This window comes from Rhea americana, unplaced genomic scaffold (genome assembly GCF_003343005.1).
Source record: "Rhea americana isolate MKP2758 unplaced genomic scaffold, rheAme1 scaffold_151, whole genome shotgun sequence".
Taxonomy (NCBI): Eukaryota; Metazoa; Chordata; class Aves; order Rheiformes; family Rheidae; genus Rhea; species Rhea americana.
Window position 1 is genome coordinate 849670 of NW_028185606.1, and position 26520 is coordinate 876189.

The 26520-nt window shown below is 45.9% G+C and overlaps 1 protein-coding gene across 1 annotated transcript in view; it reads right to left on the minus strand.

The window, feature by feature from the left end:
* Positions 1 to 26520, minus strand: part of PAPPA2 (pappalysin 2) — a 122865-nt gene that overhangs the window by 76884 nt on the left and 19461 nt on the right. Inside the window, exons 4-6 of the mRNA XM_085299691.1 lie at positions 25141 to 25154; positions 9025 to 9062; positions 1458 to 1603 (exon numbers count right to left, since the gene is read on the minus strand). Coding sequence (XP_085155817.1) covers positions 1458 to 1603; positions 9025 to 9062; positions 25141 to 25154 — 198 coding nt within the window. The remainder of the gene's footprint in view (positions 1 to 1457; positions 1604 to 9024; positions 9063 to 25140; positions 25155 to 26520) is intronic.

Genomic DNA, 26520 nt, shown 5'->3' on the forward strand with positions numbered 1-26520 from the left:
GCAGGTGTCAGGAGTAATTATTTCCAGTTACTTATTGAGAAACACTTTAAGTGTTTTGACTGCAAAGTGTAAAGGCCTTTGCCAGAAAACTCTGACATTGAAGTGGTGGAGGGAGAGGCAGGAGAAAAAAAAAGAAAGGAAAAAGAAAAAAGAGAGAGAGAGAGAGCATACAAGTGCGTGTGCAGAAACAGAAGAAAATACACAGTGCATATACATTTTAGTGAAGTAATTGCCATTTGACTATTTGTAGTCTGCCAGGACTGGTGACCTTAAAGATCTGGCTCTAATTCACTGAAGCCAAAGAGAATTAAGCCTTCAGCTTCAGTAGGTAATAAGCCAAATTATAAAAATATGATTTTAGTTGATAGTCATCCTCACATTTGCAGTTGGATTTGAAAGTGGCAGGTGCTCTCTGCCTGTTCAGCTCTGGAGTTACTCAAATCTGGAGTCTCAGCTCTGAAATTACTGGAATTCTTAGTTCATTTGTTTGTTGTTAAGTTCCCCAAATTGAAGCTCACCATTTCCAGAATCATGGAGGACAGATCTGGAAGGTCTAAGAGAAGCCACTTTACCCTGTTGCAGGACCAGCCTTACCTAAACCATCCATGACAAATGTTAGTCTAATCCTTTCTGCAGAGTCCGCACTGATGGTGAACCTGTTACTCTCTCCAGGCTCTCTGTCCTCGTGCTTCAACACCCGTACCATTTGAAGAGTTTCTTACATCAACCTGAATGTGTCTTGCCAAAATGCAACATCATAACCTTATCCACCATGGACGTGCGRAACAGGGACTCTTTTCCTAATAGCAGCAGCTGTTGGCACATCCGAAGTCAGTTACCATGATCTTCTGTTCATTAAATATCCTCAACACTTTCCTTGGAGGTCATATTTTCTACACCTATAATCATATATGCCCTAGTTGTGGCAGCCTGACTAAGCACTAACTGGAAAGCACAAAATTCTCTGAATTTTTCTGTGGGCTTTGTTTGGCTTCAGGGACCATCAGTGTAACACTTCCATTCCTACTCATCAGTTCCCCAAGCCTAGTGCTTACACTCCTGTGTGATGGCTATAATAGTGATTTTTCCCTAGATCCAACCCCCTAGTTAAAACATCAGTGCTAGTCTTCAGAGGAAATTTGTGCTCAGCTTCATGACTGACCCCTTCCCAAAAGGCTGAGTGTGTCAGGCACAAATGTCCTTTTCTCCCTGAACACATGCTTGCTTATCACCAAAACACCAAGTTCTACCAAAGAAGGATTAAGGTAGAGGGGCAGGTACAAAGTTTCCTGAAGTGACTTGTATTTTAAGCCAAAATACTCTGTCTCTCAAGCCACAAGCTTTCTTCACTCCCTCATCACTCATCTCTGAACAGTGTTTACTGCCCATTCTCTCCAGGTCAACCAAGAAAGGTAAAAACAACCACAGACCCTAACAAGTTGCATTGGGTTACTCACCCAGGTGACTAAGGGCCTCTTTATCCCATGGCCAAGTGGCAGCACCTGCCAACTCTTCCCTCACTGAGCTGGCAAAGTAAACATTGAGGAAGTGGGTGCTGTTCAGCTGTAGTGCCTCCTTCAGCTCCTTCACGCTCATGTACGCCCTGCAAGGACAAGAGATGGGAGACAGTCAGCAAAAATATTAATGGAGCAAAGAGGAGATGCAAAAAACACCCCAAAAGATCTTCCAAGAAAGGGTGCAACAGACTCCATCCTCAGCCTTCTGAGGCCAGGAGCATCTGGGAAAGYGCGATAGAATTTGGCTGGTTTCAACAGGTGTCCCATAAGACTACTGATTCTGCCCTGTGAGGGGTGTGGACAGGATGCAGTTAGGCAAATCTGAAGAACTTCTACCAGTAACAGTAGCTTTGTTGTTATGGTTGAGTTTTACTTTTAAAGGCGGCTTTGGAACAATGAGGTCAAAAAAAGACCCTAGAGAATGGAATAAAAGGAGAATAAATGGGAGGAGAAACAAAGGGAGAAGAAAGAGAATTACAGAACAGTTGGGGCTAGAAGGGACTTTCAGAGATCATCCAGTCCAACACCCCTGCTCAAGCAGGGTCAGCTAGAGCAGGTTGCCCAGAACCACACCCAGTCAGGTTTTGAATATTTCCAAGGATATAGACTCCATAAACTCTCTTAGCAACCTGTTCCAATGTTCAGCCACCCTCACAGTAAAGAAGTGCTTTCTTGTGTTCAACTGGGATTTTCTGCATTTCAGTTTGCTCGCTGCCTCTCGTCCTATTGCTGTGCACCACTGCGAAGAGCATGGCCCCATCCTCTTTACACCCTCCCATCGCATATTTATACACGTTGATAAGATTCACCACTACCACCAGTCCTCCCACCTCTAGCCTTCTCCTATCTAGACTAAGTAGTTCCAGGTCTTTCAGCCTCTCCTCATACTCCAAGGTACTCCAAGCCCTTTATCATCTTCATGACCCTCACTGAAGATGTCTCCTTTAAACCTGTGCCTTTCTTGTGCTGGGGAGCTCAGCACTGGACACAGCATTCTAGATGTGGCCTCACCAGGGCTGAGTAGAGGGGAGGGTTCACCTTCCTCAACCTGCTGGCAACACTCTGCCTAATGCAGCCCAGGATATCACCAGTCTTCTTTGCCACGAGGGCGCAAGACTGGCTCATTGTCAACCTGTTGCCCACCAAGACTCCCAGCTCCTTCTCTGCAAAGCTGCTCGCCAGCTGGTCAACCTCCAGCCTGTACTGATGTAAGGGGGTATTCTTTATCAGGTGCAGGACTCTACACTTCCTGTTGTTGAACTTCATGAGTTTCCTCTCTGCCCATCTCTCCAGTCTGTTGAGGTTGCTCTGAATGGCAGCACAACCATTGAACCAGGTGAATCAGCCTCTACTCCCAGTTTTGTATTGTCTGCAGATTTGCTGAGGGTCCAGTCAGTCCCATCATCCAGGTCATTAATGAAGACACTAAATGGTATTGGTCCCTGTATCAACCCCTGGGGGATATCACTAGTGATTGGTCTTAAGCTGGACTTTGTGCCATTAGTCACAACCCTCTGAACCCAGAAGTTCAGCCAGTTTTCAGTCCACCTCTGCCTTCTGCATAGGTCAAAGGTCTGCATCTTTGTTCATCAATACACTAACAATCCTAGTGTTAGTCTTTGTGGAGTTTACATTCCGAAATAAGAGGATCAGGAGCTAACTTAATAATAATAATGCCAACAGTAAGTTGGATTTTAGGGCCTTGGGCTGTGCTACAAATACCAATTATTCATTTTAATCAAGTACTACCATTCCTACCATCAGTGCCATTAACCTCACGGACTAAAACAGTGTTGGGAAAGGTAGCTCCATTTTTTAATGAGTCTTCAAAATTTGGGGAGCCTGACCCACAGTTTGTGAAGCTATAGGGAAGAATTCATTAACTAAAGAGATTATGAGGTGGGGGGAAAGGTATGGAAAGGCTTCAAATATATCACCACAGAAGGGTGATGGAAATGCACCGTTGTGGAAATATGTCATAAGAATGACTAAATCTGCAGCAGAAGGCCAACAGCAACATTAAGGTGGTGGAAAGCATTTCACTTATTCCCATGCTTCCAGAAGCAATTGGCATCTTCAAGCTGTGCGGTCAGATTATAAAGGGAACGCAATCATTTCTTTATACTGGACTAGCCGTGAAGACACATCAGCTATATTTCAACTAGCAGCTTCCGTAAAAGTGACATCCCTTAGTGGACTCCTTGCCACACTGAATTATGTAAGAAAGCACAAAAAACCCACATGTTCTCATTTGAGTTCTGAAATGAGAAAGAAAACCAATGAGAGTGAGAGATATGCAAATATACAACTTGAAATCGCAGGATCCCTAATGAAGGGTTATTAGAACAACAGAGATGTTTAGAAAGAGAGAGGTTGTTAGAGCAAATGGAGGAGGAGAAGGAGGAAAAAGTGACTGAAAAAAAGAATAAAATAAGGGAAGAAGATTCCAGGAGTAATTTAGAGCAGGATGGCATGTTGAAAGCAGGGCTTTAAACACAGAGGTGGCCACTTCTCTGGATCTGAAATTGCAAAGATTTTTCAAAAGTCATTACTGACTTGGGAAGTATCTGAGGGTCAGCACCTACTGAGTACCTCTCCTCTATCAATCAGCCCTGATAAGCTACTGTGGGCTGCACATCTCAACCACCTTCCCGGCAAAAAAAGTAGCTCCAAAACTTAAGTCACTTGAGAAAAACCTTGGCTGGACTGTATGGCAGAACTTAACGGTGGGATGAAATGACCAACTTGTCTTCATCAGGCCTCAAGATCTCCCACCACAAAGCAGCATTCTCAGAACACTTTCCCCAGACACATCAGTTTGCGGAGAGAAAACTATCCTACCGGAAACAGCAAATTAGGATAACATGATCCCTTTTCTGTGATGTCTCGCCTGAGCATCTCAGACGCGCGCCACACTGACGCCATCTCTTCAACCCAACTAAGATGGGAGTAGGGCTAGAGGAATAGATAGGGAGAAGAATAAATAAACCTGAAGGACATATTTGTGGCATGACTCGGAAGGAAAGGAAACAAAAATTTTATAGAAATAGAGTGTAGAGGAGGGGAAAGGGGGAGAGAAAATCTTCCTCATGCACCAGAGCTGCTCAGAGGACATGGACTTGAAAATAACACTGATTCCTGACCTATGATATCTTGGAAAAATAGCCGAAACCCTTCCAGGCTGTCCAAGTTCTGAGAGCTGACGTCAGCCCTATTCAGAGGGATATTCCCGCTGCCTCTCTTCTGGAGACATGATGTTTTTCTGGCTGTCGCCTGCTGTTCCCTTGACATTAGCAACATTTTTCGTCTACCCTTAATTATAAATAACTAATTTCCTCCATTGAGAGATTTGGATAGTTTAGCGTGGCGTCAGGGATAGGAGAAGCAATTCCAAAAGAGAGATGCTCAAATAGGATGGATGGAGAGGGAGAAGACAGGACCCCRATTTCATCCACTACAGCACAAAAAGAACAAATACCATCCTGGYGGCATCCCTAAAGATGCGAGAAAGACCAAAAACAAATCTAGAATGATTCCTCTCAATCCACATTTCCCACTGGCATCCTTAGCYTAGACATGTAACTGGCGCCTTCACCAGTCATTTACTGACAATGTTATGCTCCCTCACTTCTTCAGCACTTCTATGATTTTCCCTGGAGGGAATGCAGAACAGCCTTTGGTCTCCACAAATAGGGTAAATGACAATCCTCTCCTCTGCTCCCCAGAGAGCTTCCCAACTCCTCCAAGGCTGGAGGATTACGAACTAGATGATATTTATGGCAGGGTGGGTGCTGCAGGCTGACACACAAACACATAGAGGGCAAGAACTTGTGAAGGCATAGCTTTCAGCCAAGCAGCAAAAATAAAGAATAGAGCAGAAGTCAAAACTGAGGCAGAGAAGGGTCGTTGGGTTTGCCACATCCAAAGCAAATATTTTTCCAGGAATGTACAAAACTTTGGTGAGCAGCTACATTTGTCCTTCAATTATCTTGGAACACCACCTTGACCTGCTACAACACAGAGGAGCTTTTACCCTGAGAGAGCACAGCTTGTCAAAAGAGTATATGCAGCAGTAGTCAGCAATTATGGAAGGAAGGCCCACAGGCTGCCATTACTAGAAATGATTGTGGGCATGAACACCATCYGAAATAACAGTGTTTAAAGGAATGAGTCCAGATACGGATGCCTCCCRTAAGACAAGTGCTCACCTGTGATACTGTTGACTTCAACAGAGCTCTCCTGAATGACACTAGCTGACAGTCTGATTCAAAAGCAGGCTTAGATACCACACTGCATACTATCCYATTTGTGGGACTCATGGTTGATGTAAGGCAAGATAAAGAAGAAGTCTAGACCTTGTATGACTCCATAGCATTGTGGTAGAGCAGCACCAATGCTTTTGTGTTCCTGGTGCTTGGTCAGGAGTACTTGACTTTGTATGGGACGTAATGATGTACTGTCATTGCATGATATATCGGACTATGAAGATAGGAAAGGAAGACAAGAAGTCCAGCAGCTTCAATTACTGTATCATCACCAAATTGTAAAATCATAATTATAATTTAGGTTGGAAGGGACCTTCATAGGTCATCTAGTTCAACCCCCTGCTCAAAACAAGTTGCTCAGAGACATGTCCAGCTGAGACTTGAACATCTCCAAAGATGGAGATTTCTCAATCTCTCTTGACAACCTGCTCCAGTATTTAATCACCCTGATGGTAAAATAAATAAATAAAAATTYTAATATTTAATTAGAATTTCTCATATTTCAACTTGTGTCATTGCCTCTTGTCTTATCACCATCTAACTCCAACAAGAGTCTAGCACCATCTTCTATGTACCATTCAAGCACATCAAAAGGGAAAGCCATTGCATGAGTATTACTTTGCATGGAAAACTATTACTGTCCTAAGGTCTCAAGACACAATGCTTTTTTTACTTGTGGTTGAAAAAAGTGTGCTCCACCCATGCCATCAAGCCTCTCTGGAGAACTGTCACATACCTCCTCATGCTTCTGCCTTGACAATTTTGTTCTAGTCTATGGAGGTGACAGTATCTTTCTACTCATGTTGAAAGTCAAGCTCTGGACTAGTTTGATAAAAGGAGAAAGCTTGATGTATTCTGGAAAGACAGAGCTGTTGCTGCTTCTCCAAGCAGCAATAATAGTGCCGCTAGTGCACAAATGAGAAAGAGGAAAGAATCTGTTAATCTACTGGGCAGTACAAGACAATGATGTTGTCACACAAGCTTAATTTGGTTTAAGGTGGGAGAGGAGGCGCAAGAGGGCCAAATTTTAGTGATAGTCATATCATAAAGGGAAGACTTGGGGCCTTGCAGGGAAACAAAAATGGCCATTACCAATGAAAGACGAATGGTGGCATTTCTGAATGAAAAGCTAGGCCATCACGTACCCCATGCAATGTTATAAATCAAGTCGAATTCTCTGGGTATTGCAAAGGATGCAGTGTGTAATGCCACAGGAATTCCACTGCAATTCAAAAATAGGAGTCTTTTCCCTGTAGACATTTCAGAGGGGATGTGGGAGTGGGGTTGGATGGAAGGTGTCCAACTGCCCTCCATGGACAGCTGGAAAATACTTGAGATCCAGCCAGTTCCAGGCTAACCATGAAGCCTTAATGAAGTCACAGGGGATTCTGGCTCTGTCTTTGTATCCCTCACCCACTGCAAGGAAAATCCTCTTCCTACTCCTGCCAAGCAGGGAGGCTGCCTTTTTCCTTAAACTTCTGCTTGACAAATGAGGAATCCCTTGGACTTCCCAGGAGCAAGCACCAACTTGCCAGTAATTTTTTGGTTTAGCGGGTGTACTGACAACATGCTCCACAAAGGCTGAAAGTGTTAACACAACACAGAGCAGCTGAGCTGAAAAGAGCCACAACTCAACCCATGAAGACAGGTGCTGAAAAGTGGCACAAACTATTTTCTGAAGGCAGACTCTCTAAGCTGTATAGTCATTGAAGAGATAAACTCCTCCAGATGTCCAGTGTGAACATCCGAGTCCTGCCAAAGGATACCTTTCCTGTTGACGCTACAGGAGAATATCTATAGAGACTATGGAGATGCCACTATAGAGACTTATTCCAAACTTAGGCTATTGTCCCACACCGGAATCGTCTTTAYTAGCATTTACAAATCCCCATCTCTGTTTCCAACATCACTTCATAAGGAGCAGCCTAGAAAGGATGAGCATCACCTTCGACTCTATTGCAGGCAGACAAAGCCCACTCCCATGACGCAGACGGGATATGGTACCGCCTTGGCACAGCATATGAGCTGAGATGGGTTACTTGGTCTGCCTTCAGACCAGACTATGATGGTTCTCATAACTATTGCTGCTCCACACACTCAGTTTCCCTTCCCTGAAATTTCTTGCATTGTTACAAATGGGGGGATGCTTATTTTAGATGAAAGACARAATCTTCCTATACTCATTACGGCTATTCACATTCACAAGACCGTGGCCTAGGAGCTCTGCCTTGAGGCCAGCACTTTGTTGGTATGCCACAAACATAATTGCCAGCACTGCAACAACTTCACAAGGCAGTAACATCAAAATGACTTTCACTGAGCTGGCAGGTCCTGGTAATGGGCACAGATATGAAACATGTACAAGAGGTTCAGGAAAGACTGAGTAACAGCCAGCCATTCCCCTGGGATCATGAGGCACAACGATGCTGGAATGATGCCCTCTGTACTCAACAGGAGTCTCTCATCAGCTTCAATAGGTATTGGACACTAGCCGAAGAGTTCAAAGCCATTTCCGTACACAAGGGAAGAGGGCATCACATACCTTCTTGGACCTGCCTGGGAAAACCCATCTCTGAGGCACTGACACCATCAGCAGAAGAATGGCCTAGAAAGCAGCACTGCTTAAAAGACTAAGTTTAAAATTTGAATGAGGGACTGAGGATCAACATGCCAAAAAAGGATCCAGGGCAAAATCGTTCTGTGATGGCCTTAGGGATCAGGAGATTCCTTTACATATGAGCAATTCCTGCTGAATTCTAAGGTTGCCCTCAAAATCCCCGTGGGAGGTGAATTTGGCTTTAGGATTGAAACAGCAGGCTTGGAATGAGTTGCATTGGCAGAGCTTTGGGCAGGATCAGAAAGACAAGAAGGGCTCTGGTTCAAGATTGTGATCTTTTCACGTAGATTTACTGAGAAAAGAGACTAAGTAGTGTACAGACCATTATCCACACAGTATACCTGCTCCCAGTTCTATCCGATAGTTGTATGCAACTTCTTGAGGTCAGATTTGGGTAAGAAAGTCAATAATATTAGCATTAGACTAGAAAGCCCTAAAGGGCATTTTACCCTAAGATAGGCTGAAGAACAAATGCTGCTAACAATAGTACAGCCCAGCTATTTATTACTAACAGAATTTTTCACTAAATTACCACTGAACCAGCAAAAGGCAATGCTATTTAAGACCTGGTTTTGGTAAGCAATGTATGGAAGAGTTCAACAAGAAAGCAAGCCTTCTGATCAACTTAAATGAGGAGTGGGGGGAATAAATACATGTCTTTAACTAAGAATGGAATGGAAAAAACAGGACTGACTAGCAGACAGCACTACACCTAAGAGGCTGGTGAGAGCAGGGGTAAAATGAGAATTCCCAGAAGTCAACCTGACTCCAGTGAAAGCAAAGAGTAAAAGCTTCTCTTAGAAATAAAAAGAAGAGCACAGAAGAGCAGTGTGTCTGCTAGACAGGGAGCTGAAACTCAGCATAACYGAGATTCATCCACGAACAAATTAATATTTGGTCTCCAACTTTTTTTAGGATGGTGAGGTACAGTTTTAGTTTTCTTCCAGGAAGGTACAGCAATATTAAAAGCATGGTACTGGAGCAGAGCTCCAGCTRGAGAGAAAACATGGTAGCAGTTGGATGGGCGGTGGGTGACTAAAGTGATATTTGGACTGAATGGGAGGAAAAGTGAAATGATGAAGATGAAAAAAGTAGGACAGGGAAGTACGGCAATGAAAATATTCATGAAAAGAGGGAAAAAGAAAAACTCAGTACCTGTAGTACATACAGTAATGCAGTACATACAGTAATGCAGTACATTTCCAGTGGGGCCCTGGAGAAATGTCACCCTGAAATTTGAAGGATTGACCACAGGTCATCCTGAAGAGCAGCAAGTGTGATACATATATTGGATCTACAGGAACAACAATCATAATAACACAAGCTGATGTGGTTGTTCTCACTCTAATAGACCTTGAATCCATTTAAAAATTTCAATAGACTTTGAAGTATAAAGGTTTCCACATTATTAGTTCCACCCTTCCATCCCATCCCCAAAACCTCAACTGAGAGYGCTCTGCTTGACAGTCACACCTTTTTAGGTGTCAGAGAGACCAATACCAAAACAGATCCATAGGGACTGAGATTTCCTTAGTGCTTGAACACAGGCAATGAAGTAGATGTGATCAGCTGGAGTTCAGTAAACTATAAGCAATGCCCTCTTTGGGAAAACTCTGAATAAACTGGCAGGGAAACCAAATTTTTAACTAGCTGACTGAATCAACAGATCCCAGATACTGCAGAAGTGAACACAGGCAAAGGCATGCTCTATATGCTGGCATTTATCTCAAGAAACCACAATCAGGCATTAGGGACTTCTCTTTGCCTCCTGGCACCATGCCATGACACCTGATTTTAGGAAACCAGGTTAATTCCTCACCACCAACCTGTTCAAAGCTGTTTCTTTGCTTTTCAGCTATATACTGTTTCCTCTCTGGATCTTGCTACAGCTGTGTTGACAGTTTACATGCAGAGTGAGAGAGCAGGGGCTTGTTTTAAGCCCCTTGTTTTCGTTGTGGTACTTTGCACACTTGAATTCACATTTTGGAGGCTGGACAAGCAGCTCCTCACTGATTCAGGCTTTACAGCTCCTCAGGCACAAAGGACAGGCCTCGACAAACGTTGGATAAATGGCAACAAACGACAGCCTAGAATAACGTTTTCACTTATCTTCTGATGTGAAAGGGAGACTTCTCAGTGACGGAACAAAAGCAGAAAAGCCAGTTGTGCTTCTAACAGTTAGGTGCTTTCAGCTGTCCGAAGGAATACACGCAGCATCCGTCTGTCTTGACGAGCTTTGTCTCAGGAGTGGTTTATTCCAGGCTGCACTCTCACACCACCACAGTCAACTCTCAGCCATGTGTGACTACACATGTACACCCCACCAACAGATGTTCTGACCTCCTCTTCCAAACGCTGTGGCTTGCAACACAAAAACACTGCCTTTGGATATAGCCTTCTCTTGTGGCTTTTCACRGGAGGCTTTGCCAAATTTGAGGCTTCTCTTGGAGAATGCTAAGCCATCTGCATCAACCAGCMCCCAGCCTCCAGGATTTCTGACCAGGACTGCAGGAGTAGGGAATTCCCTCTATCTCTCCTCAGAAGAGACTAGGATCTTTCTTCAGCACAGCCTAATCTAACAGGAATTTAGAATGGATGGGCTGCCAGTTAACTTCCTCAATCTCATTTCCTTCTCCACCTGACAGCGYCCTGAGCTCCACACTGAAGAGGCAGCTTGGCCTGTTGGCTTAAAAATYTGTATTGATCAAATGTGCATCAGATGCTTGCATCTCTGGAACACTGGTTTTACAATGCATGCACACTCAGGCTGAGGCCAGCGTACTGCCTCACTCCCCTGCTAGTTGTTGCACTGGTGGACACCACTGCTTCCCTGATGCGAAGTGGCTGCAACCCAGTACAGCTGGAGGGCACTGCTTAAGCATCAGGATGGCTCTTTTGGGAATCCCAGCAGCTGCCAGAGGGAGATGGGCACTGCTACRCTATGGGGGTTGTACCTCCAACTGCCTACAGCAGCACATACTTCAACGTGCCTGTGCTGGTTTCCCAGCTATAACTGAGATGGGACCTGGTCTTAGGACATCTACTGATGAGGTGAGGTTTTTGAATCACTCATGTGGACCTAGGCACCAGTATTTTGTCCAAGTTGCATTTCAGCTGCCCAAGAAACCAAATGGTTATGTGGCTACTTGAGACACCTGTAGCCTCTCCTGAATTCCTATAGGAGTCAACCCCACACTGCAGAAAGCACCAGGACCAACAACCAGTGATCCCAAGGGGGCAAGGCTTCCTGTTGGCTGTATGGCACAGGAGAAAATCCCACAATATTTGCTCTATAGATAGGTATCTACTCTTTCTCGGGAGCAGGAATCCACATTATGTCCTCTTTGCTTTCCTCAGATTAAACTTCCTTAGAAAGTGGAAGACTAATTTAATACTTTGGCTCCTTGATTCCCAACCAAATCCCATCTAGCACTGCTGTGTTGCTGGAGAAGAAGGTGCATCTTTCTGCAGTGCCCTTTTGGAGGAGGCCTCTTAACATGGCCCCGTAACACAGACATCATCTCCTAGGGAAAAAGGGCTCAGAGAGGGGACAGAGCAAAGGAGAGAGGAGTATTGGGTCAGAAGCAGGCACGCACACACATGGCAGTAAAAACGAAGGCTGTCGAAAGGGAGCAGAGGGCTGCAGTGAAGCTGATTGAAGGAGGCATGAATGGAGACAAACAAGTGAAACCAGACCTCTGGCTCAACAGGAACTACCTGACCTCTCCCTCAGTTGGGGCACGGCAACTTTCAGCTGACGCCAGCAGCCAGCCCATGTCTTGCAAGTTATTTCTGTTTGGCAGAGACAGTAAGCAGCAAAGCCCTAATCAGAAAGGACAGCTGGACTGCAAAGCTCCCTCATGGACCTCTAGTTCTCTGCTGAGCCAAGACACAGGAGTCGGGGCTGGGATCCCTTTCTCCTGCACTGCCATTTCCCCATCTTAGTGCCTCCCTTGAGAGAGGCCCCCAATTTCTAAAAGACACAGCAGCCACACTGAAGGGTCTCAGCCCTTTGGGTCACCTCCTGAGGGAGATCTGCCAGAGCTATAACCTTCTTCCATTGCCAGTGGTGAGTAGGAATATACAATACCTCTCGGCTGCACAGCTCTACAATTGCACAGCATGACATGCCCTGTTTCAGGACCTCACACCTCTCATTACCCACGCACAGAAATCCAAAGAGCTACCAGGAACATGTGAAGAGGGAGTATCCCAAACCCGTTGCAAGCCCCCAGTCACCATCCTTCCATCTCTCAAGCCACTTCTCACCCAGAGGCAACCCACAGGAATACTTTGCAATCCTACACTTCCAGCACACTCGCAGCCTGCTTTAGGATCCATTGCAACACCAACAGCCCTACCCCAAAGAGCTTCTACCCTAAAACAGAAAGGCAAGGACTTGGAAAAAGAACACCTCCTTTATAAGGTGACTCTACCACCGAATTTTCTCATGCACATTCTCATGCATATACTGATGTATGAGTATATGCATACATCAGTATGCATGTATGCATGATGTGTTTGGGGTTTTCTCTCTCAGAAATCTGGATGAGTACTAAGAGAATCTGCACACTCAACCAAGTTGCGTAACGTACACAAAAACGTATGTATAATTCTATCTGGAAAACACTATATGGCCAAGAATAGACCCACATATTCAGCATTCCTTACACGGCTTCAKCCCTAATGCATCGTCTGGTCTGGTGAAACAGGCAAAGTCTTACAGATCCTCTATACACACTTGAAAGTTAATACAAAACAAGCCAAACGTTTCCTGGAAAGCTCCCCTAGGCGACTGGCTTTGAGCTTGTGTTAGCACTACTGTTTCACCCTGTGAACCTTCCTTTTAAACACCCCCTCCCTCCCCCGGGGAGGACAAATCCATGCAAGTCCCATAAACTTCCTGGCTTATGTGACAATTCTTGTGTTGCTTAAGCATAATGGGCCATCAACTTTCCCCTGGGATAAATTTGTCCTGGTAATCCGTGTTTTAGCGCTCTACATCTTGGGGGAGTTGATAGCATTTGGGGTTTATTTTAATGGGAGTTGGTTGCTGTGATCAATYGTAGAAGCTCTATTTCCACGGAAATGAGTATTTAATAGATTTTTGAAAATGATGGTTATTGACCCAATGGGCCTTAATGGCTTAAAAACCATCTGATTGTAGTATGCAAGAGTAAATGCAGGTTTTCAAATGCATACTGGAATAGGTAGTAAAAATCCTTTTAAATTACAGGGACCTGGTCAATAGGGAGTTTTCATTTGCTTATTTGGCCTTTATTTCTATCAGAATAAATCATGACCATCTCTTCCTCAGAGAGACTTACTGTTTCCTCATGGGTGAGATCATCTTAAAACATGTGACCCATCCGAGTCTCACACAGGTACAGGCACGCCTTTCATTAGATCAGATGGTGATGTAGAGCCAAGCTTTCAAAACGGCTCAGTTTCCAGCTGCTCTCATGAGTGGGAGCAGAAGACACAGACCTCATCACTTGCCCTCAGTGGCTTTGGGCACTCTGTTGCTCCCAGTGAGTGCTTTCCAGGAGCTGGAACTCCAGAAGTGCTTCTAAGACCCTTGTCCTCCTGAGTTGAACTCACTCTACAGGTTACCAGTTGATGTTACCTACATTTCTCAGGCAGAATTCTTGGTTTATCTAGGGATAACATCTACCAAAAATATAAGTCAGAGTGAACTCAGGAAAGAACTAATTACTAGACAAATAATGCTGGAAGCAAAGAACAGATTAAACCTTGATTCTTATTTCATGGCATCTGTGATCTCCAACTGAAGCTTTTTTCTCCCCACAGCTAAGGCATGTATTTAAGGTTATCACTCTCACAGGCTCTCCAAGGTCTGTGAAGGTTCAACACAGGCTGCAGTTACTCCACTCCCCAACTTGGGGCATCACAGGGTCAGCTTCCCTCTTGTGGCTGCCTGTTTCCAKGAGCTTGCAGGAACACAGAGGTCTGAGATCTGCACCTGTCTGTTTGAAATCAACCAACGGGTTCAGACATTGCGAAGGGATAGCCCAACCCACGCATGTGGGACAGCAAGGCCATGTACCTGTCACCTGTGTAGGAAGCCAGGTAAAAAACATAGACCTGAAAATCCTGAGATTGCAAAGGGACTTCTGTCCTGCTGTTTCCTCTGACTTCCACCTTTAAAAATCCAACAAAGCAGGAATTCAGGAGTTGAGATTTGCAGCCTTGTCTCTCCTGTTGCCTCCCCTCTATATCAGTGAAATAAGAAAAGGAGACTCATATTGCAGCTCACCACTTGCTATTGTCCCAGTGCTACCCTCAAGTAGGTCCATAACAGCTGCAGCAAAACTCACTACACCCCCACATCTCAAGAGCGCATGAGGAAGGAGCAACAGCACTGGCCAAATGTGGCCTGTGAGCGCAACCCCAAAGCTTGTGCCCATCTGAGTGATGGATCCCACATGGGTGGGCTTTCCACCTGCATCCAGCCCTGGCCACTTGTTCTCAGAGGGCATGCTGACAGTGCCTCTGGGAAGGAGGCTTAGACCATCACAACAATTTCTAAAACCCATCCTTCATCTGCCAGATCACATGCCTGGCTACCTGTGAGAGCATGGCTCCAACTACAGATCTAGCAATCTGGGAAGCTACTGTGCATTTGCAAGGGTTGTGTGAGGACTGTCTGAAAATTTGGCCCTAAAGAAGGAGAAGAGAGCCATCACTGCAAGACATCATCATCTCTGAAAAGAAAACAGAGGGGAAGAGAGGGAGGAAGAAAAAAAAAAAAAGCATTGCGGAGGAGAGTTAATCCAAAGATCCAGTTTTGAACTATTTAAGGGAAAGAAAGGAACCCTGTTAGGGAGGAGGACAACATAGCAAAGCAGCAGCTTGGGAAAGGAGGGAAGAACTGCAGTCCAGCATTTCTCTTAATGGCCGAGCTCCAAAGCCCAGTAAAGGCAGCATCGCGGCTCCAGTGCACACCAACACACTTTGGAGAGACTCACTATCCACTATGTGGGATAAGCACTCGCCTTGTTTTTATAATGTTGATGCTGGCTGACGAGATGCTTGCATTATGCAGAACGTGTGTGAGAGAGGATGAGTGAGAAGCACAGGGGGAAACAGAGGAATATGTTTGCAGCCCCTTGTGGTTTTGCTATGTAGAATCCAACAGTGGCAAGTTATTCTAGAGCAGGCTCCAAGCTAAACAAAMCCAGGTACAGCTCAATGTCTGCCTGTATTGTTTGTTTCAAAGAAAAATAAAAAACTTCCAGGGCCAGGATAAAGTCTTATAACTCTTTTTCCCTGTCTCCATTTGTGAAGATAAACCCTATCCTACCTAAACCATAGCTGATTTACATCAGATCTAGGCCTCTCTTCATTTTTTGCTGGAAGCAAAAAGCAACAAACATTTTAAGTTTAGGGAGGTCTCAAGACCTCTGCAAAGACGTCTCTGTCCCCAGGAACCTGAATTTCACTATCGATTTTTATTGTGCATATCTCAGTCTACTGGGGAAAAGGCAGAGGGAAGAAAGCAGGCTAGAGTCATGCTCTCCCTCCTYGCCATTGCATGGGCTTTTTGTGGTCAAGCAGAGCCCTTCAGGGCCAAAAGACTCAGCTAAGCACTCCAGACAGAGGGGAAYTGGGCAGATAGGAGAGTCAATTTTTGCCATGTGTTTAACCAGCACTGTGCATCGTCAGCTTCATCTCCTGTCATTAAATGACCCTCTGCCCCAGCCAGGAACTAGGAAGCAGAATGCCAGAGCCCCATGGCAATGCCAGCTCTGTGCTGTTCCATGATGAATGAATGAGACAGCTAGGTTTTCCGTACCTCGTTTTTACCAGCTAAGGAGCAGGAAATATCATTGCCTATAGCRCAGGCAGGTGGGTCCATGTTTGCAAACACTACAGAAGACACGATATTTGCTGTATGGGCTTTTCAAAGGAGCTTAAAGAATTTAGAAAGCCAYATCCCACTGCTGTTCAACAGAAGGTAAGAGTCTATCTGAATACCACCGTTTCACTAGGTGCTTACTCCTTTCCCATCCATCTCCCACAGCATCTTCCCTGTAGGACAGATCTCAAAGAGCTGGTGGGAAGAAGAGCTATGGCCCAGATGAGTGTGGTGAGTAYGACCCTAAAAACACATGTGCAAGAAGGCATGTGCCACACTTCCATTGGGTTTCCATGCAACTGGAAAGCAAACTAGTTTCCATCAGGATGGGAGAGGCCAAGCCCCTAGACTGAGTCTGAACGAGTACAAAAAACTGTCCTGATGACCACTAGTGGCAAGCAAGGGTCAGTATCACTTCTTTATCCAGCCTGCCTGACTGATACAGCAGCGGAATAGGACGGATTTCCGAGTGGTGCTCAGCTGAGCCCAGAGCTGAGAGTTACAATGAGCACACGCAGCGATGAGGCAGTACAAACCAGCAGAATACGTCTACGAAAAGATGTTYGAAAAACAGAGTCCTGTTTTTCCAGCCTCTGGGCTGTCATTGCCCTGTCCAGCTCCTGCCTGCCTCRTCTGTTCAGACTGAAAGCTCCTGGATATTGGCAAGTAAAAGACCTTTTTAACAGGACTGGCAACATGGGGCGAATTTGTTGGGCAGGGATCAAGCTCCAGTGGGATTGAGGAACGAGTACCTAGCTCCTCTGCAAAGGGAACCATGCCGCCCTATGTTTTTACAAAGTCCCTCCTCTTGAAGTCTTCACCACAAAGGTAATCTCCAGTCTTGAAAACAGACCTAAAATTTTGCTACATTCACTAGAGCAGTTTTTCACTCAAGGCCAAGTATTTGAAGCCTTGATATTGGTTATGAAAGGGACTGAGACAGAGAAAAAGAAAAGAACTGTATTCAACCCAAACTTCTCTTTTTTCTTTCTTTTTCTTCTCTCTCTCTTTTTCTCTCTCTCTCTTTTTTTTTTTTTTTTTTTTTAAGGGAAAAACCAAGTCCCAAGTCTCCAATTTATTTTTAGGTCCAAGAGATTGGGTGTTCCAGCCCAGAGCACGGCGCATACAAGCCAGCATTCTAAAAATGCCTTCCTCTCGGATATAAAAAGGACACGAGATAATTTATTGGGGAAGTTTTGTAATGTAATGATCATACGTTAACCACAAACAAAAAATCCGATGCTGCCTCTGGACCCCAGCACAGCCCTTGGCAGGCGATAATCGTAAATGCTTAGCGTCCTCTCCCCCTCCAGACCCTTCAAATGAGGTTTTTTGCCTTGCACTGTTCTGGTGGGTTTGGGCTCCGCAGAACTCGGACCGTCCTGTTCCTTCTCCCCCCAAACCCAATCACCCTCTGCAGATGGACAATTTGATTTCCTAAATAATGAGAATGGCTGAGCCAAGGAAAACTAAAAACAATATGTTCATTTAACAACTCCAATGGCTGCAGCTCAGCCTGCCAACCCAAGCGCTGGATAAATCATTCCAGAGACACCATCAATGCAGAGCTGACGAAGTCCCACCAGACTGTTGCCAAGCTCCTTGCTGCCCTGCTGTTTTGTTTCTTGGGGTCTCTCTAGCCTCATGAAGGTCTCAGCTGGGGCCAGCTGCCTGCAGACAGAAATACAGACAGACAAGCAGGAGTCCCATGGAGGGCTAAAACTAAGGACAAAGTGACATCTCCCCCCCCCAACACGCACCACCACCCCAGCCCTTGAACACACACTGTTCTTCACAGTTGTCATCCTGATAAAATCAGCCCCTTAAGTAAGCCTCCGGGACAGTTGTGCTTGCTAGAACAATAGCTCACATCTGGACAGACTGTTTTCCCCGAAAGCGTCCAGGCTGCCTACAACTGCTGGGCAAGGATCCTCCCTTCCCCCTCGCACGCAGATCCTTTCTTCTCTCTCTGTGCAGATGCAGCTATCCCTGGGGGTGGGACCTGGCAGGTACCACACAGCACATGCTGCATGACAGCTTCAAACTTACAGAAAAGCTTACAGGAGTTAATCAAGACATGTCCTCCAGCTGAGGTTCATTGGTGATTAACCTCTGAGCCTACTACCTTGGGAAAACAGTGACTGCATCACTGTAGATTTTACGTCTTACTGGCACCCAGAAAGACACATCAGAAGATTTGGGCACGTCCAGGAAATGCTACAAYTTGCTTTTCAGAATGAGACATTTTGGCTAATGCCAAAGAGAGGGCTGGTAACCAGCCCCTGGACTTGTAGTCTGAACCCTCACACTCCTCTGCTCCCCTGGAGTGACACAGCTGAGTTCTAGTCCCACTGACACAGCAGCATGCAGGGAGCCAGTGCTTTCTCATTGATTACAAAAGGTTCAATATGTAGCCCTTTGCTCTTGACCAGGATTCCCAAGACATCGCCTGCCTCCTTCCCTAGATGGCTGCASAGAGGTGCCACCTCCCATTGGAAGGAAGGCATTGTCTCCATGCTGAATCCCCAACTCACACCTCCTCTGACACTCTGGACCTCCTTCTGTGGACCACTCATCACTGTCTGGGGACACAGCCCTCAGCTACTCTTCCTTTTCCTTCATCAGCCCACATGAGAGATGCTATTATCTCCCTCTCTCATGCCTTCTATGGTAGAAAGTAATCCCCAAAGAGTCCTTTGGGATGCCTGACTCCCAGCCTCATTTTGCAATAGAGGTTGGGAGATGCAATACAGTTCTCTCTCAAGAGCCTGGAAGAGGTGCAGGTAAAAAATGAGAAGACCAGCATATGGAATATGTCACAGGAAAGACTTGTGTATCAAATGGAAGGAAGAAATGGGAAGAGAAAGAAGGCAGTAGCCAGCACCAACTAGAGGCCAAGGGCATGCAGTTCCCCAGGACTACCTGGAGGTGGCATAAACGTAAAAAATGCCACAGATCTCACTAATTGGCACTGATCAAGCACACAGCACACTCATCTTCTCAGGTTTTACATACCCAGATGTGCATCCACAAGCATCCCAAGTCCTGAGCCCTCTTTAGGGTGARGGACCCGAGACCAGAGTCTCGCACTGTTGGGTTTGTCTTTGGCACAATACACCAGACTCTTGCTTACTAAGGGCTTGTTACATGCAAAATACTTTACGCGTATTTTGTCTGTGAAGGTCAAAATCAAATTCAAGGTCTTCAGTCCCAAGAYTGGGCTCAGCTTGAGCTCAGTAACCTACAGGCATGTTTGTATGGACATAGTCTCTGAAAAAACTTACATTACAAGCAAGCAATTTAGTAGATATCCCATCCTCCCCATATAGTGAGTTATACCAAGGACAATCTCTTTTATCATTGCCAAGTCTGGAAATCTGGAATCAATGGAAAAAGTTCAGAGAGACTAGGCTCTCCAGTGAGGAAAGACTATATTGTTTAGTGAACTCAGAGCCAACTATTCTCATGATACCTTAAGGTTTTCACCAGAGAATCCATCAAGGTCCAGCAAAAAGCACTGTTAACTACCCTCTGTGCCTCCCCAGCCCCAACAGGTCCATCAGAAAGGACGAACAACAAGCTCAGTTGCCAGTGAACCCAGTTTAGCCATCCCTAAATTCCCCAAAGTGCTCATATCCTCACAACCACAYTTAAAAGACTCCAAACTCAAGTTCAGTGCTTGAGGCATGGTCCTTGGTGAACATCAGGCCAACACTTGTATCCAGACTAGTGAGATTCCAAGAGGTGCTGTGTGGAGCAAGGAAGCAATTGGGACTGAGGCCCTGAGCAGGAGCACCTCCTAACCATGCTTTCCTCACATAAACACAAAGCAAGAAAATAATYTCTTCTAGCTGACATCTCACAGGCAGCAAGTTCAGTAGTTTGTAGGTTTGTACTCTCTGTCCTTCCCACGAGTAACAGACCACCCCAGGCAGTAAGCGAAGGTGTCTGCAGACACCTTCTAATTCCAGTCATGTCCATGCTCTGCAAAAGTGTCMACAACCTCATTTTGCTCCCAGGTCTTGCAAATTTAAAAGAATTTTTACATACCTGATCTCTTTTCCTATGAGGAAGATCTACCAAGGCTTCTTGTGGCAAAGAGAAGAGGAAGCRAGCAGCCTTACTGTCTGGATGAGATTAAAGTCTGGACAGGTCAGCTGCTGCCCCAAGATATTGAGTTGCTCCTCAGCTGCTCTCCATTTTATTTTTTTTTTTTTTAACTACCAGTACAATCAAATTCAGCTGTTTTCCTACAATGGACTACTCAAATACCAGAGAATTGTTCAGAATAATACATTCATCCTTGGGGGCTGGTCTACAAAACACATTCAGTAAGGTTAATCTGGATTACTTTTTGAAGAGGTCTGCTTAAACAGCAGGAGTCTCCCGGGCAGCCTTAATCCAATTTAGCATCCTTCTCTTTGGAAGGGACGCCAGCGAAGCTTGCATTAAGGTTCATCAGATTCCCTAATATCTCAGCTACGGTCAAAAACATCCCAGTGGAGGCAAAATTGAATTTGCTTCTCCAGGAAGGAGGGGCTAACAGGGATCCCCGCTCCCAGAGAAAAAAAAGGGGGAAGAAGTGGGACAGACAGAACCCCAGGCAGCTGAATTGGCTGCTCCTGCTGGGAGGGGAGGGGAGAAGAGGAGTGGGGGCTCTTACTCAAACAGCTTGTTGTGCACCCTCATCCCTTCCATGGCCTTGGTCCCTGCAGACAGCCTGGCCTTTGGGGCCATGGCACAGGCCAAGTAGGAAGGGACCCAGGGCCACTTTGTCCCCTGTAGCAGCCTGCCACTTTAGGTGACTGCCTGTATCACCTGTGCTCAGAGCTGCTTCTGGTCAGCCTGACCTCACTTCCCAGCGTACCCCTGGCAGACAAGCCTTGCTTAGGCCACTAGAAGGTTTGAGATGCCTGGTCATTGTTCACCTTCTTTTGTTACCTCTGTTACTTCTACTATTATGTTGAATATTGAGATGAAAGGCCCAGCGGCTCTGTCTTTGCCATCCAGACTGCCCTGCAGTATTTCTTTTCACATTAACTGTGTCACACACCAGAATCTCACTGACTAACTGCCTGAGGGGGACCCTCACTGAGTGTTAATTGCTGTTAATGAGCTGTTGTTGCTTTCTTTCCAAGAGCACCAATTAGAACAGCACTCAGGCACAAAAGATGTGTGTCTGCAGCAAACCAATGCAAATTTTACTCCAGACCCCGGCATTGCACTGCCAACAGCTGCCAACAACTCCTGGAAAATGCTTCATATCAGGGCAAGACTGGGTAAAGTATGAGAGCAGACAACTCTTCCGTCATTGTCTATTTTCTTGTTCTTAATACAGCAAATCAGGGTGAAAGAGAAGTTCTTAACTCACTATTTATTACTCCTATGATGTTGCCTTACAGGATATGTCTACACTCATTTGAGCTCCAAGTCAAATTTAACTCTAGTCACAACACACAGTCCCTCTGATACGTTTTACACGTGGGTGTTGGCCCATCTAGGGGGTAAAGGACAGAGATTAAGTTTATCTCAACTGGAATCTGTTGAAGATTCTAGTAAAAATACTTGTGTGCCAAAAGTCCTCCAACAGCCTTCCCATAAACCATATCAGGGTCAGGTAAGCTCACCTGCCTTGCCTGGGAACRGCCACAGAAGGTTGTGGCTCAAAGAACAGTGGGATTTGTGCTGTTGCGAAGCTCTGACTAATCTACTTTCAGTGCTAACCCTGTAAAGCAAAGTAACAAGACTTGCTTTTCCCCGCTTAACTTTAGAAAGGATATTTGTTGCTTTAGGCACTCTACAAAGTGAATCTAGCCCTCTCCCAAGACCTCATAAGACCTTAAGTAACCCCACTGGAAGTTTCATGGACATAGAGGGAGCCCACAGCAACTTTACACCTAATGTGGTCCTTCCATATGGGCTTGCACTGAATAATTCCAGGCCCAGGGGCTTAACTGTACAAGCTAAGCAATGTTGTTCCTGCTTGTCTTTCCCCTGCTTGKGGTAGGAGTAGCATACATGTCCCAGTCCTGCCTGCTGTGTGATGCTGTGAGAGACTATGGTAGTCTTGGGTCATGGTTCAAACCTTCTTCTCCCTGGTGTGTTCTTTTTCTGTATACAGGGAACAAAAAGAGTCCTTGTATGCTACACAACTGAACACAGATTCTAGGAGTCTCCTCCAGGYCAAGGCTAGGACAGCTTAAAGTTGTAGCCAGAAGAGAAGGTGGACATACAGCTGACACAATCTCCTCCATGTGCCAGGTGATTCAAGGGCTGAACTCATTAATCCCTCTTACCCTCTAAAAATTGTAAGGAAATATGTCCCAGGCAATTGCTATTAAATATCTAAGAAGCAGCTCTTCTAGCATCTTCTAGCAAGGCCTGAAGTGCATCACTGACACAATAGGGTTGGAGAAGTAAACAAGCTCAGCTCTTCCTAAGGAAACAGTGTACGTTGCAAAACTCTGGCTGCAGATCAGAACTACTTAGACGAGAGAGAGCTTCTCAGGAAAAAAAAAAAAAAAAAAAAAAAAAAAAAAAAAAGAAAAAAAAAAAAAAAAAAAAAAAAAAAAAAAAAAAAAAAAAAAAAAAAAAAAAAAAAAAAAGCTGATTGAACGCTATTAGCGAATCACATAGGTTGGAAGGGATTTCCACAGGTCTCTAGTCTAACCTTCTGCTAAAAGGAGGTCCAGTTAGACCAGGTTGCTCATGGCCTCATTGAGTCAAGACAAGCTATCAAGACACTTAACCAGAACAAACTGATTCTTTCAAAAGCGTTGGTAAGAAGTTGTCCAGTGTCTCACTTCGACTCTCTCCTTTACATTATTTTTGGCCATGCTAAGAAGCATTCACATCTAAATCATTCTGTTTCCCCACCAGCACTCTCAAAGCCACAGCTCCCTCCAGCTCAGTCCTAAACTCTGACTCATGGTTCTTCAGCAGGTATAAAAAAAAAAGCACAGATTGCTCAGCTGAGCAACCAGCTCACTCACTCTCCTCCAATTAGAAACCAAAATCAGATCTGTTGTTCTGACCTAAGCACCTGGCTCCTATTTTGCTGCCTTTTCTCAGTTTGTTAAATTTTATTTCACGTTATTTCTCCTGTTTTGGCTTCCACTCTAAAAATCCTTCTGCAAGTTCCCCAGCTGCCCTATCCTCATAAATGTTCATTTAAGTATAATAACTTATGACCAAACCCAGAGATACTGACTCAGTGGGAGCTTTGCCTGAACAAAATGCCTCGGGCTAAAGCTTTCTGCTTGTGTATGTTGGGGTTTGTCCACCAACTTTGGAGGAATGGCACTCAATCTGTCTGTGCTGCCTATCAGGTGTTCCCAATGGCGCACTCAAACTTTCCTTGATTTTTCCCAGACCTGTGCTACCAATTTCCCGGTGTTTTTCCCACAAAATAAACAAATTCAGATGTGTCACAGGAGAGTCAGCATTRCAGACTTGGAGCGCTCTGTAGTTAAACAGCAGCTCCCGCTCACCACATCTGCTGCAATGTTCTGCCTAGCTGTTATGCCACTGTTGCTCCTGCTCACCTCTGCAGCGCTGGCTTTGTCTCAGCTCTTTCTGAAAAGATTCAGCTAACCATGGCCTCGAAAACAGCCTCCTTCACAAAAGAAAACCATCTAAGATGATGTTGTCAATTCTTTTCAGGGATCACCCCGAATATCTCAGAAATGCCCTCACCTCCACTACAGCTGGTTGCAGCATCATGTTTTGGTGATTACTCACCCACCTCAAGTTTTGGGCATGGCTTGGGTGACCACACTTTGCCAAATGTGACTGCCACTTTTCTGTCCATGCTGCATCACTAACACAGATTACTCCTCTTTAAAAAAAGTCCTCAGACTTTCCCAATATATATACAGAATTTGTGCAAATGCTCCCCTTCTTCCCCAGGGATGCAGGCACCCTGACCATCTATTGGAAAGGATGAGCTTGGAGAAGAGAGGAGTCCACAAACTTCTTTGAACAAGTCTGCAAAAGATGGCTCAGAAAAAATTATCATTAGCAGGAATCAGTTCATGCCYTCACATTTCCCAAATGCAGGGCACACTGGATTTCTTTTTCAGGGTTTAGAATACAAATAGTCAATCTTGTCTTATATTCTGACCAATGAGATCTGTGGAAAGAAAATTGCAGAAGATTTGTTATTTCCCTAGTGTTCCCACTTTCCCATTCCTTTCCCACAGAAGCAAGTTGTTGTTGTTGGGTTTTTTTTGTTTTTTTTCCCATCTTTCAGGGGAAAATCCTGACAAATGGAAGCCCTGATTCATACCAGCAAAAATTTGGCCTTTTTAATTTAAGGTGGAGCCCTTTGTCTCTGAGGATGAAAACATTTCTCTAACTACATACAGAGGGCAAGGACCAACCCTTTGCCCTGCTAAAACAAAGCCATTCWTGCAGGCCAAGTGATGCTGGATGGATCACAGCAATGCCATGTGGCCACCAACAGCAGAGGGCCAACCTGGAGACAGGRGAGCAACTTCACCTCCCCTGCGCTTAGGAAAATACTCCATGTGCTTGAGCGGTCACAACTTCCCATCYGGGTCTTAGCGTTCACAGAGCATTTGGAAAGCAGAAAGCCTGGTAGAAACAGTGCACTGAAGATTGTGGTCACGGGGGAGACTTCCACAGGTGCAAAAACATCTGCTGGCRGGGTACTCAGTCAGAGACACAGCTCTGCAGCCCCATGGCTAGAGGCAAGCCCTGGAAGAAGGGCGCTCTCATCCTCCTTCTGCATTTTCTCATACTTCTGAAGGACATGTGAGAAATGCTCAGAAATGGATGAAAAGAAGCACTGTTCTCCTCACATCATCACCGCTCGCATCAAAGACACCTGCTTCCCCCTACCCTGCATTTACCACCTGGGAAACAGCAGACATAAGAAGCCAGGCTCAGAAAAAAAAGGTACTTAGGGCTGCAGCCTGCCTGCTCCCACAGCCTGGGGAACAGAGTGAGAAGGGAAGCGGGTCGAAAGAGCTACATATCCCTAAAAACCTCCTTGTAGTTTTTCTCAACAGACCATCCCATCCAACGTAGCATCCTCACTGCACTGCGCCCGCTTAGGCGGACCTCTCTGCCCATCGGCATGAACAAACATGCGTGAGAGAGAGCTTCTCCTGGTACCTGATAGACACAGCACACACACAGAGCAGCGGCGAATGAACGATTTTCTCTGACACAAAGACAGAAAGGACTTAAAAAAAAAAAAAAAGGGAAAGCCATAAACCATGACTTTTTTTCCCCTTCCCCGTCTCTGTCCAAACACTACACTTGGCAGAGCCCTGAGTGCTGGAAACGATCAGTGTAGCTGCCGGTGCTTCAGAGGCAAGTGACACAGCAGGCTCAGCTCCCGTCTGGCGCCCGGCGCGCCGGGGAGAGAGGGCAAGCGAGGAGCCGGCTCTGCCGCGGCCTCAGGGAGGCGGCCACGGACGGCACCAGCGCCACCTCTGTCCCCGCTGCCCAGGGCCTCCCGTCCCGCAGGGAGACATCTCCTCTCCGGTCCAGCCAGGCTGCCGCCCCCCGAAAGCGCTCCTCGCTCCGCGAGGGCCTTGCGGACGCCGCGCAGCCTCCTCCCGCGCGGCACGGCTTGGCCAGGCCTGSCCTTTGCAACGAGAGGGCGATTCGCTTTCAAACCGCAGCTCAGTTCTGAGGCAGCCAGGAGACCTTTCTCACCGGGTACCGGCACCCGAGTTCTTCCTTCGGTTTCCCACAAATTGTTTTTTTTTATACATATATTTTTTTTCTGCTCAATACTTTCTAGCAGTTAGAGGCCAAATCTGAAAATATATCAGGGAAGAGATCAGAGAAAGGCTTGCAGGGAGAGGTGATCTTTTATTAGCTCATCAGATAGAGCTGGGAAAAAACCACCAGCTTTCGGGCACAAAAGCTCATCGCTATCTTTCAGCGCGCTGGCAGCCTTCGCCTTTGATCAGCCCCTCGCCGCGCCGGGCCAAGGCCGYTTCCCCGGGGGATTTGGAGGTACCCGTGCCTGCTGCTCCACACCTCAGCCCTGCGCCCCGCTAGCAGGGCTACCTCCGTCTCCCCCGCCCCGGCAGGCAGGGAGACGCGTTTGAAACGTAAAGGAAAACGCAAGCGTTGGGTTTTAACCTCGAGGCACGGGGCTGGGGGCAAGGTGGAGACGGGGCAGCGATTCCTCGGCTGCTTTCAGCCCACAGAGTCGGGGTAGCGGGGTCCCTCGCCCGTCCGCCCGAGCCGCGGACGCGGGCT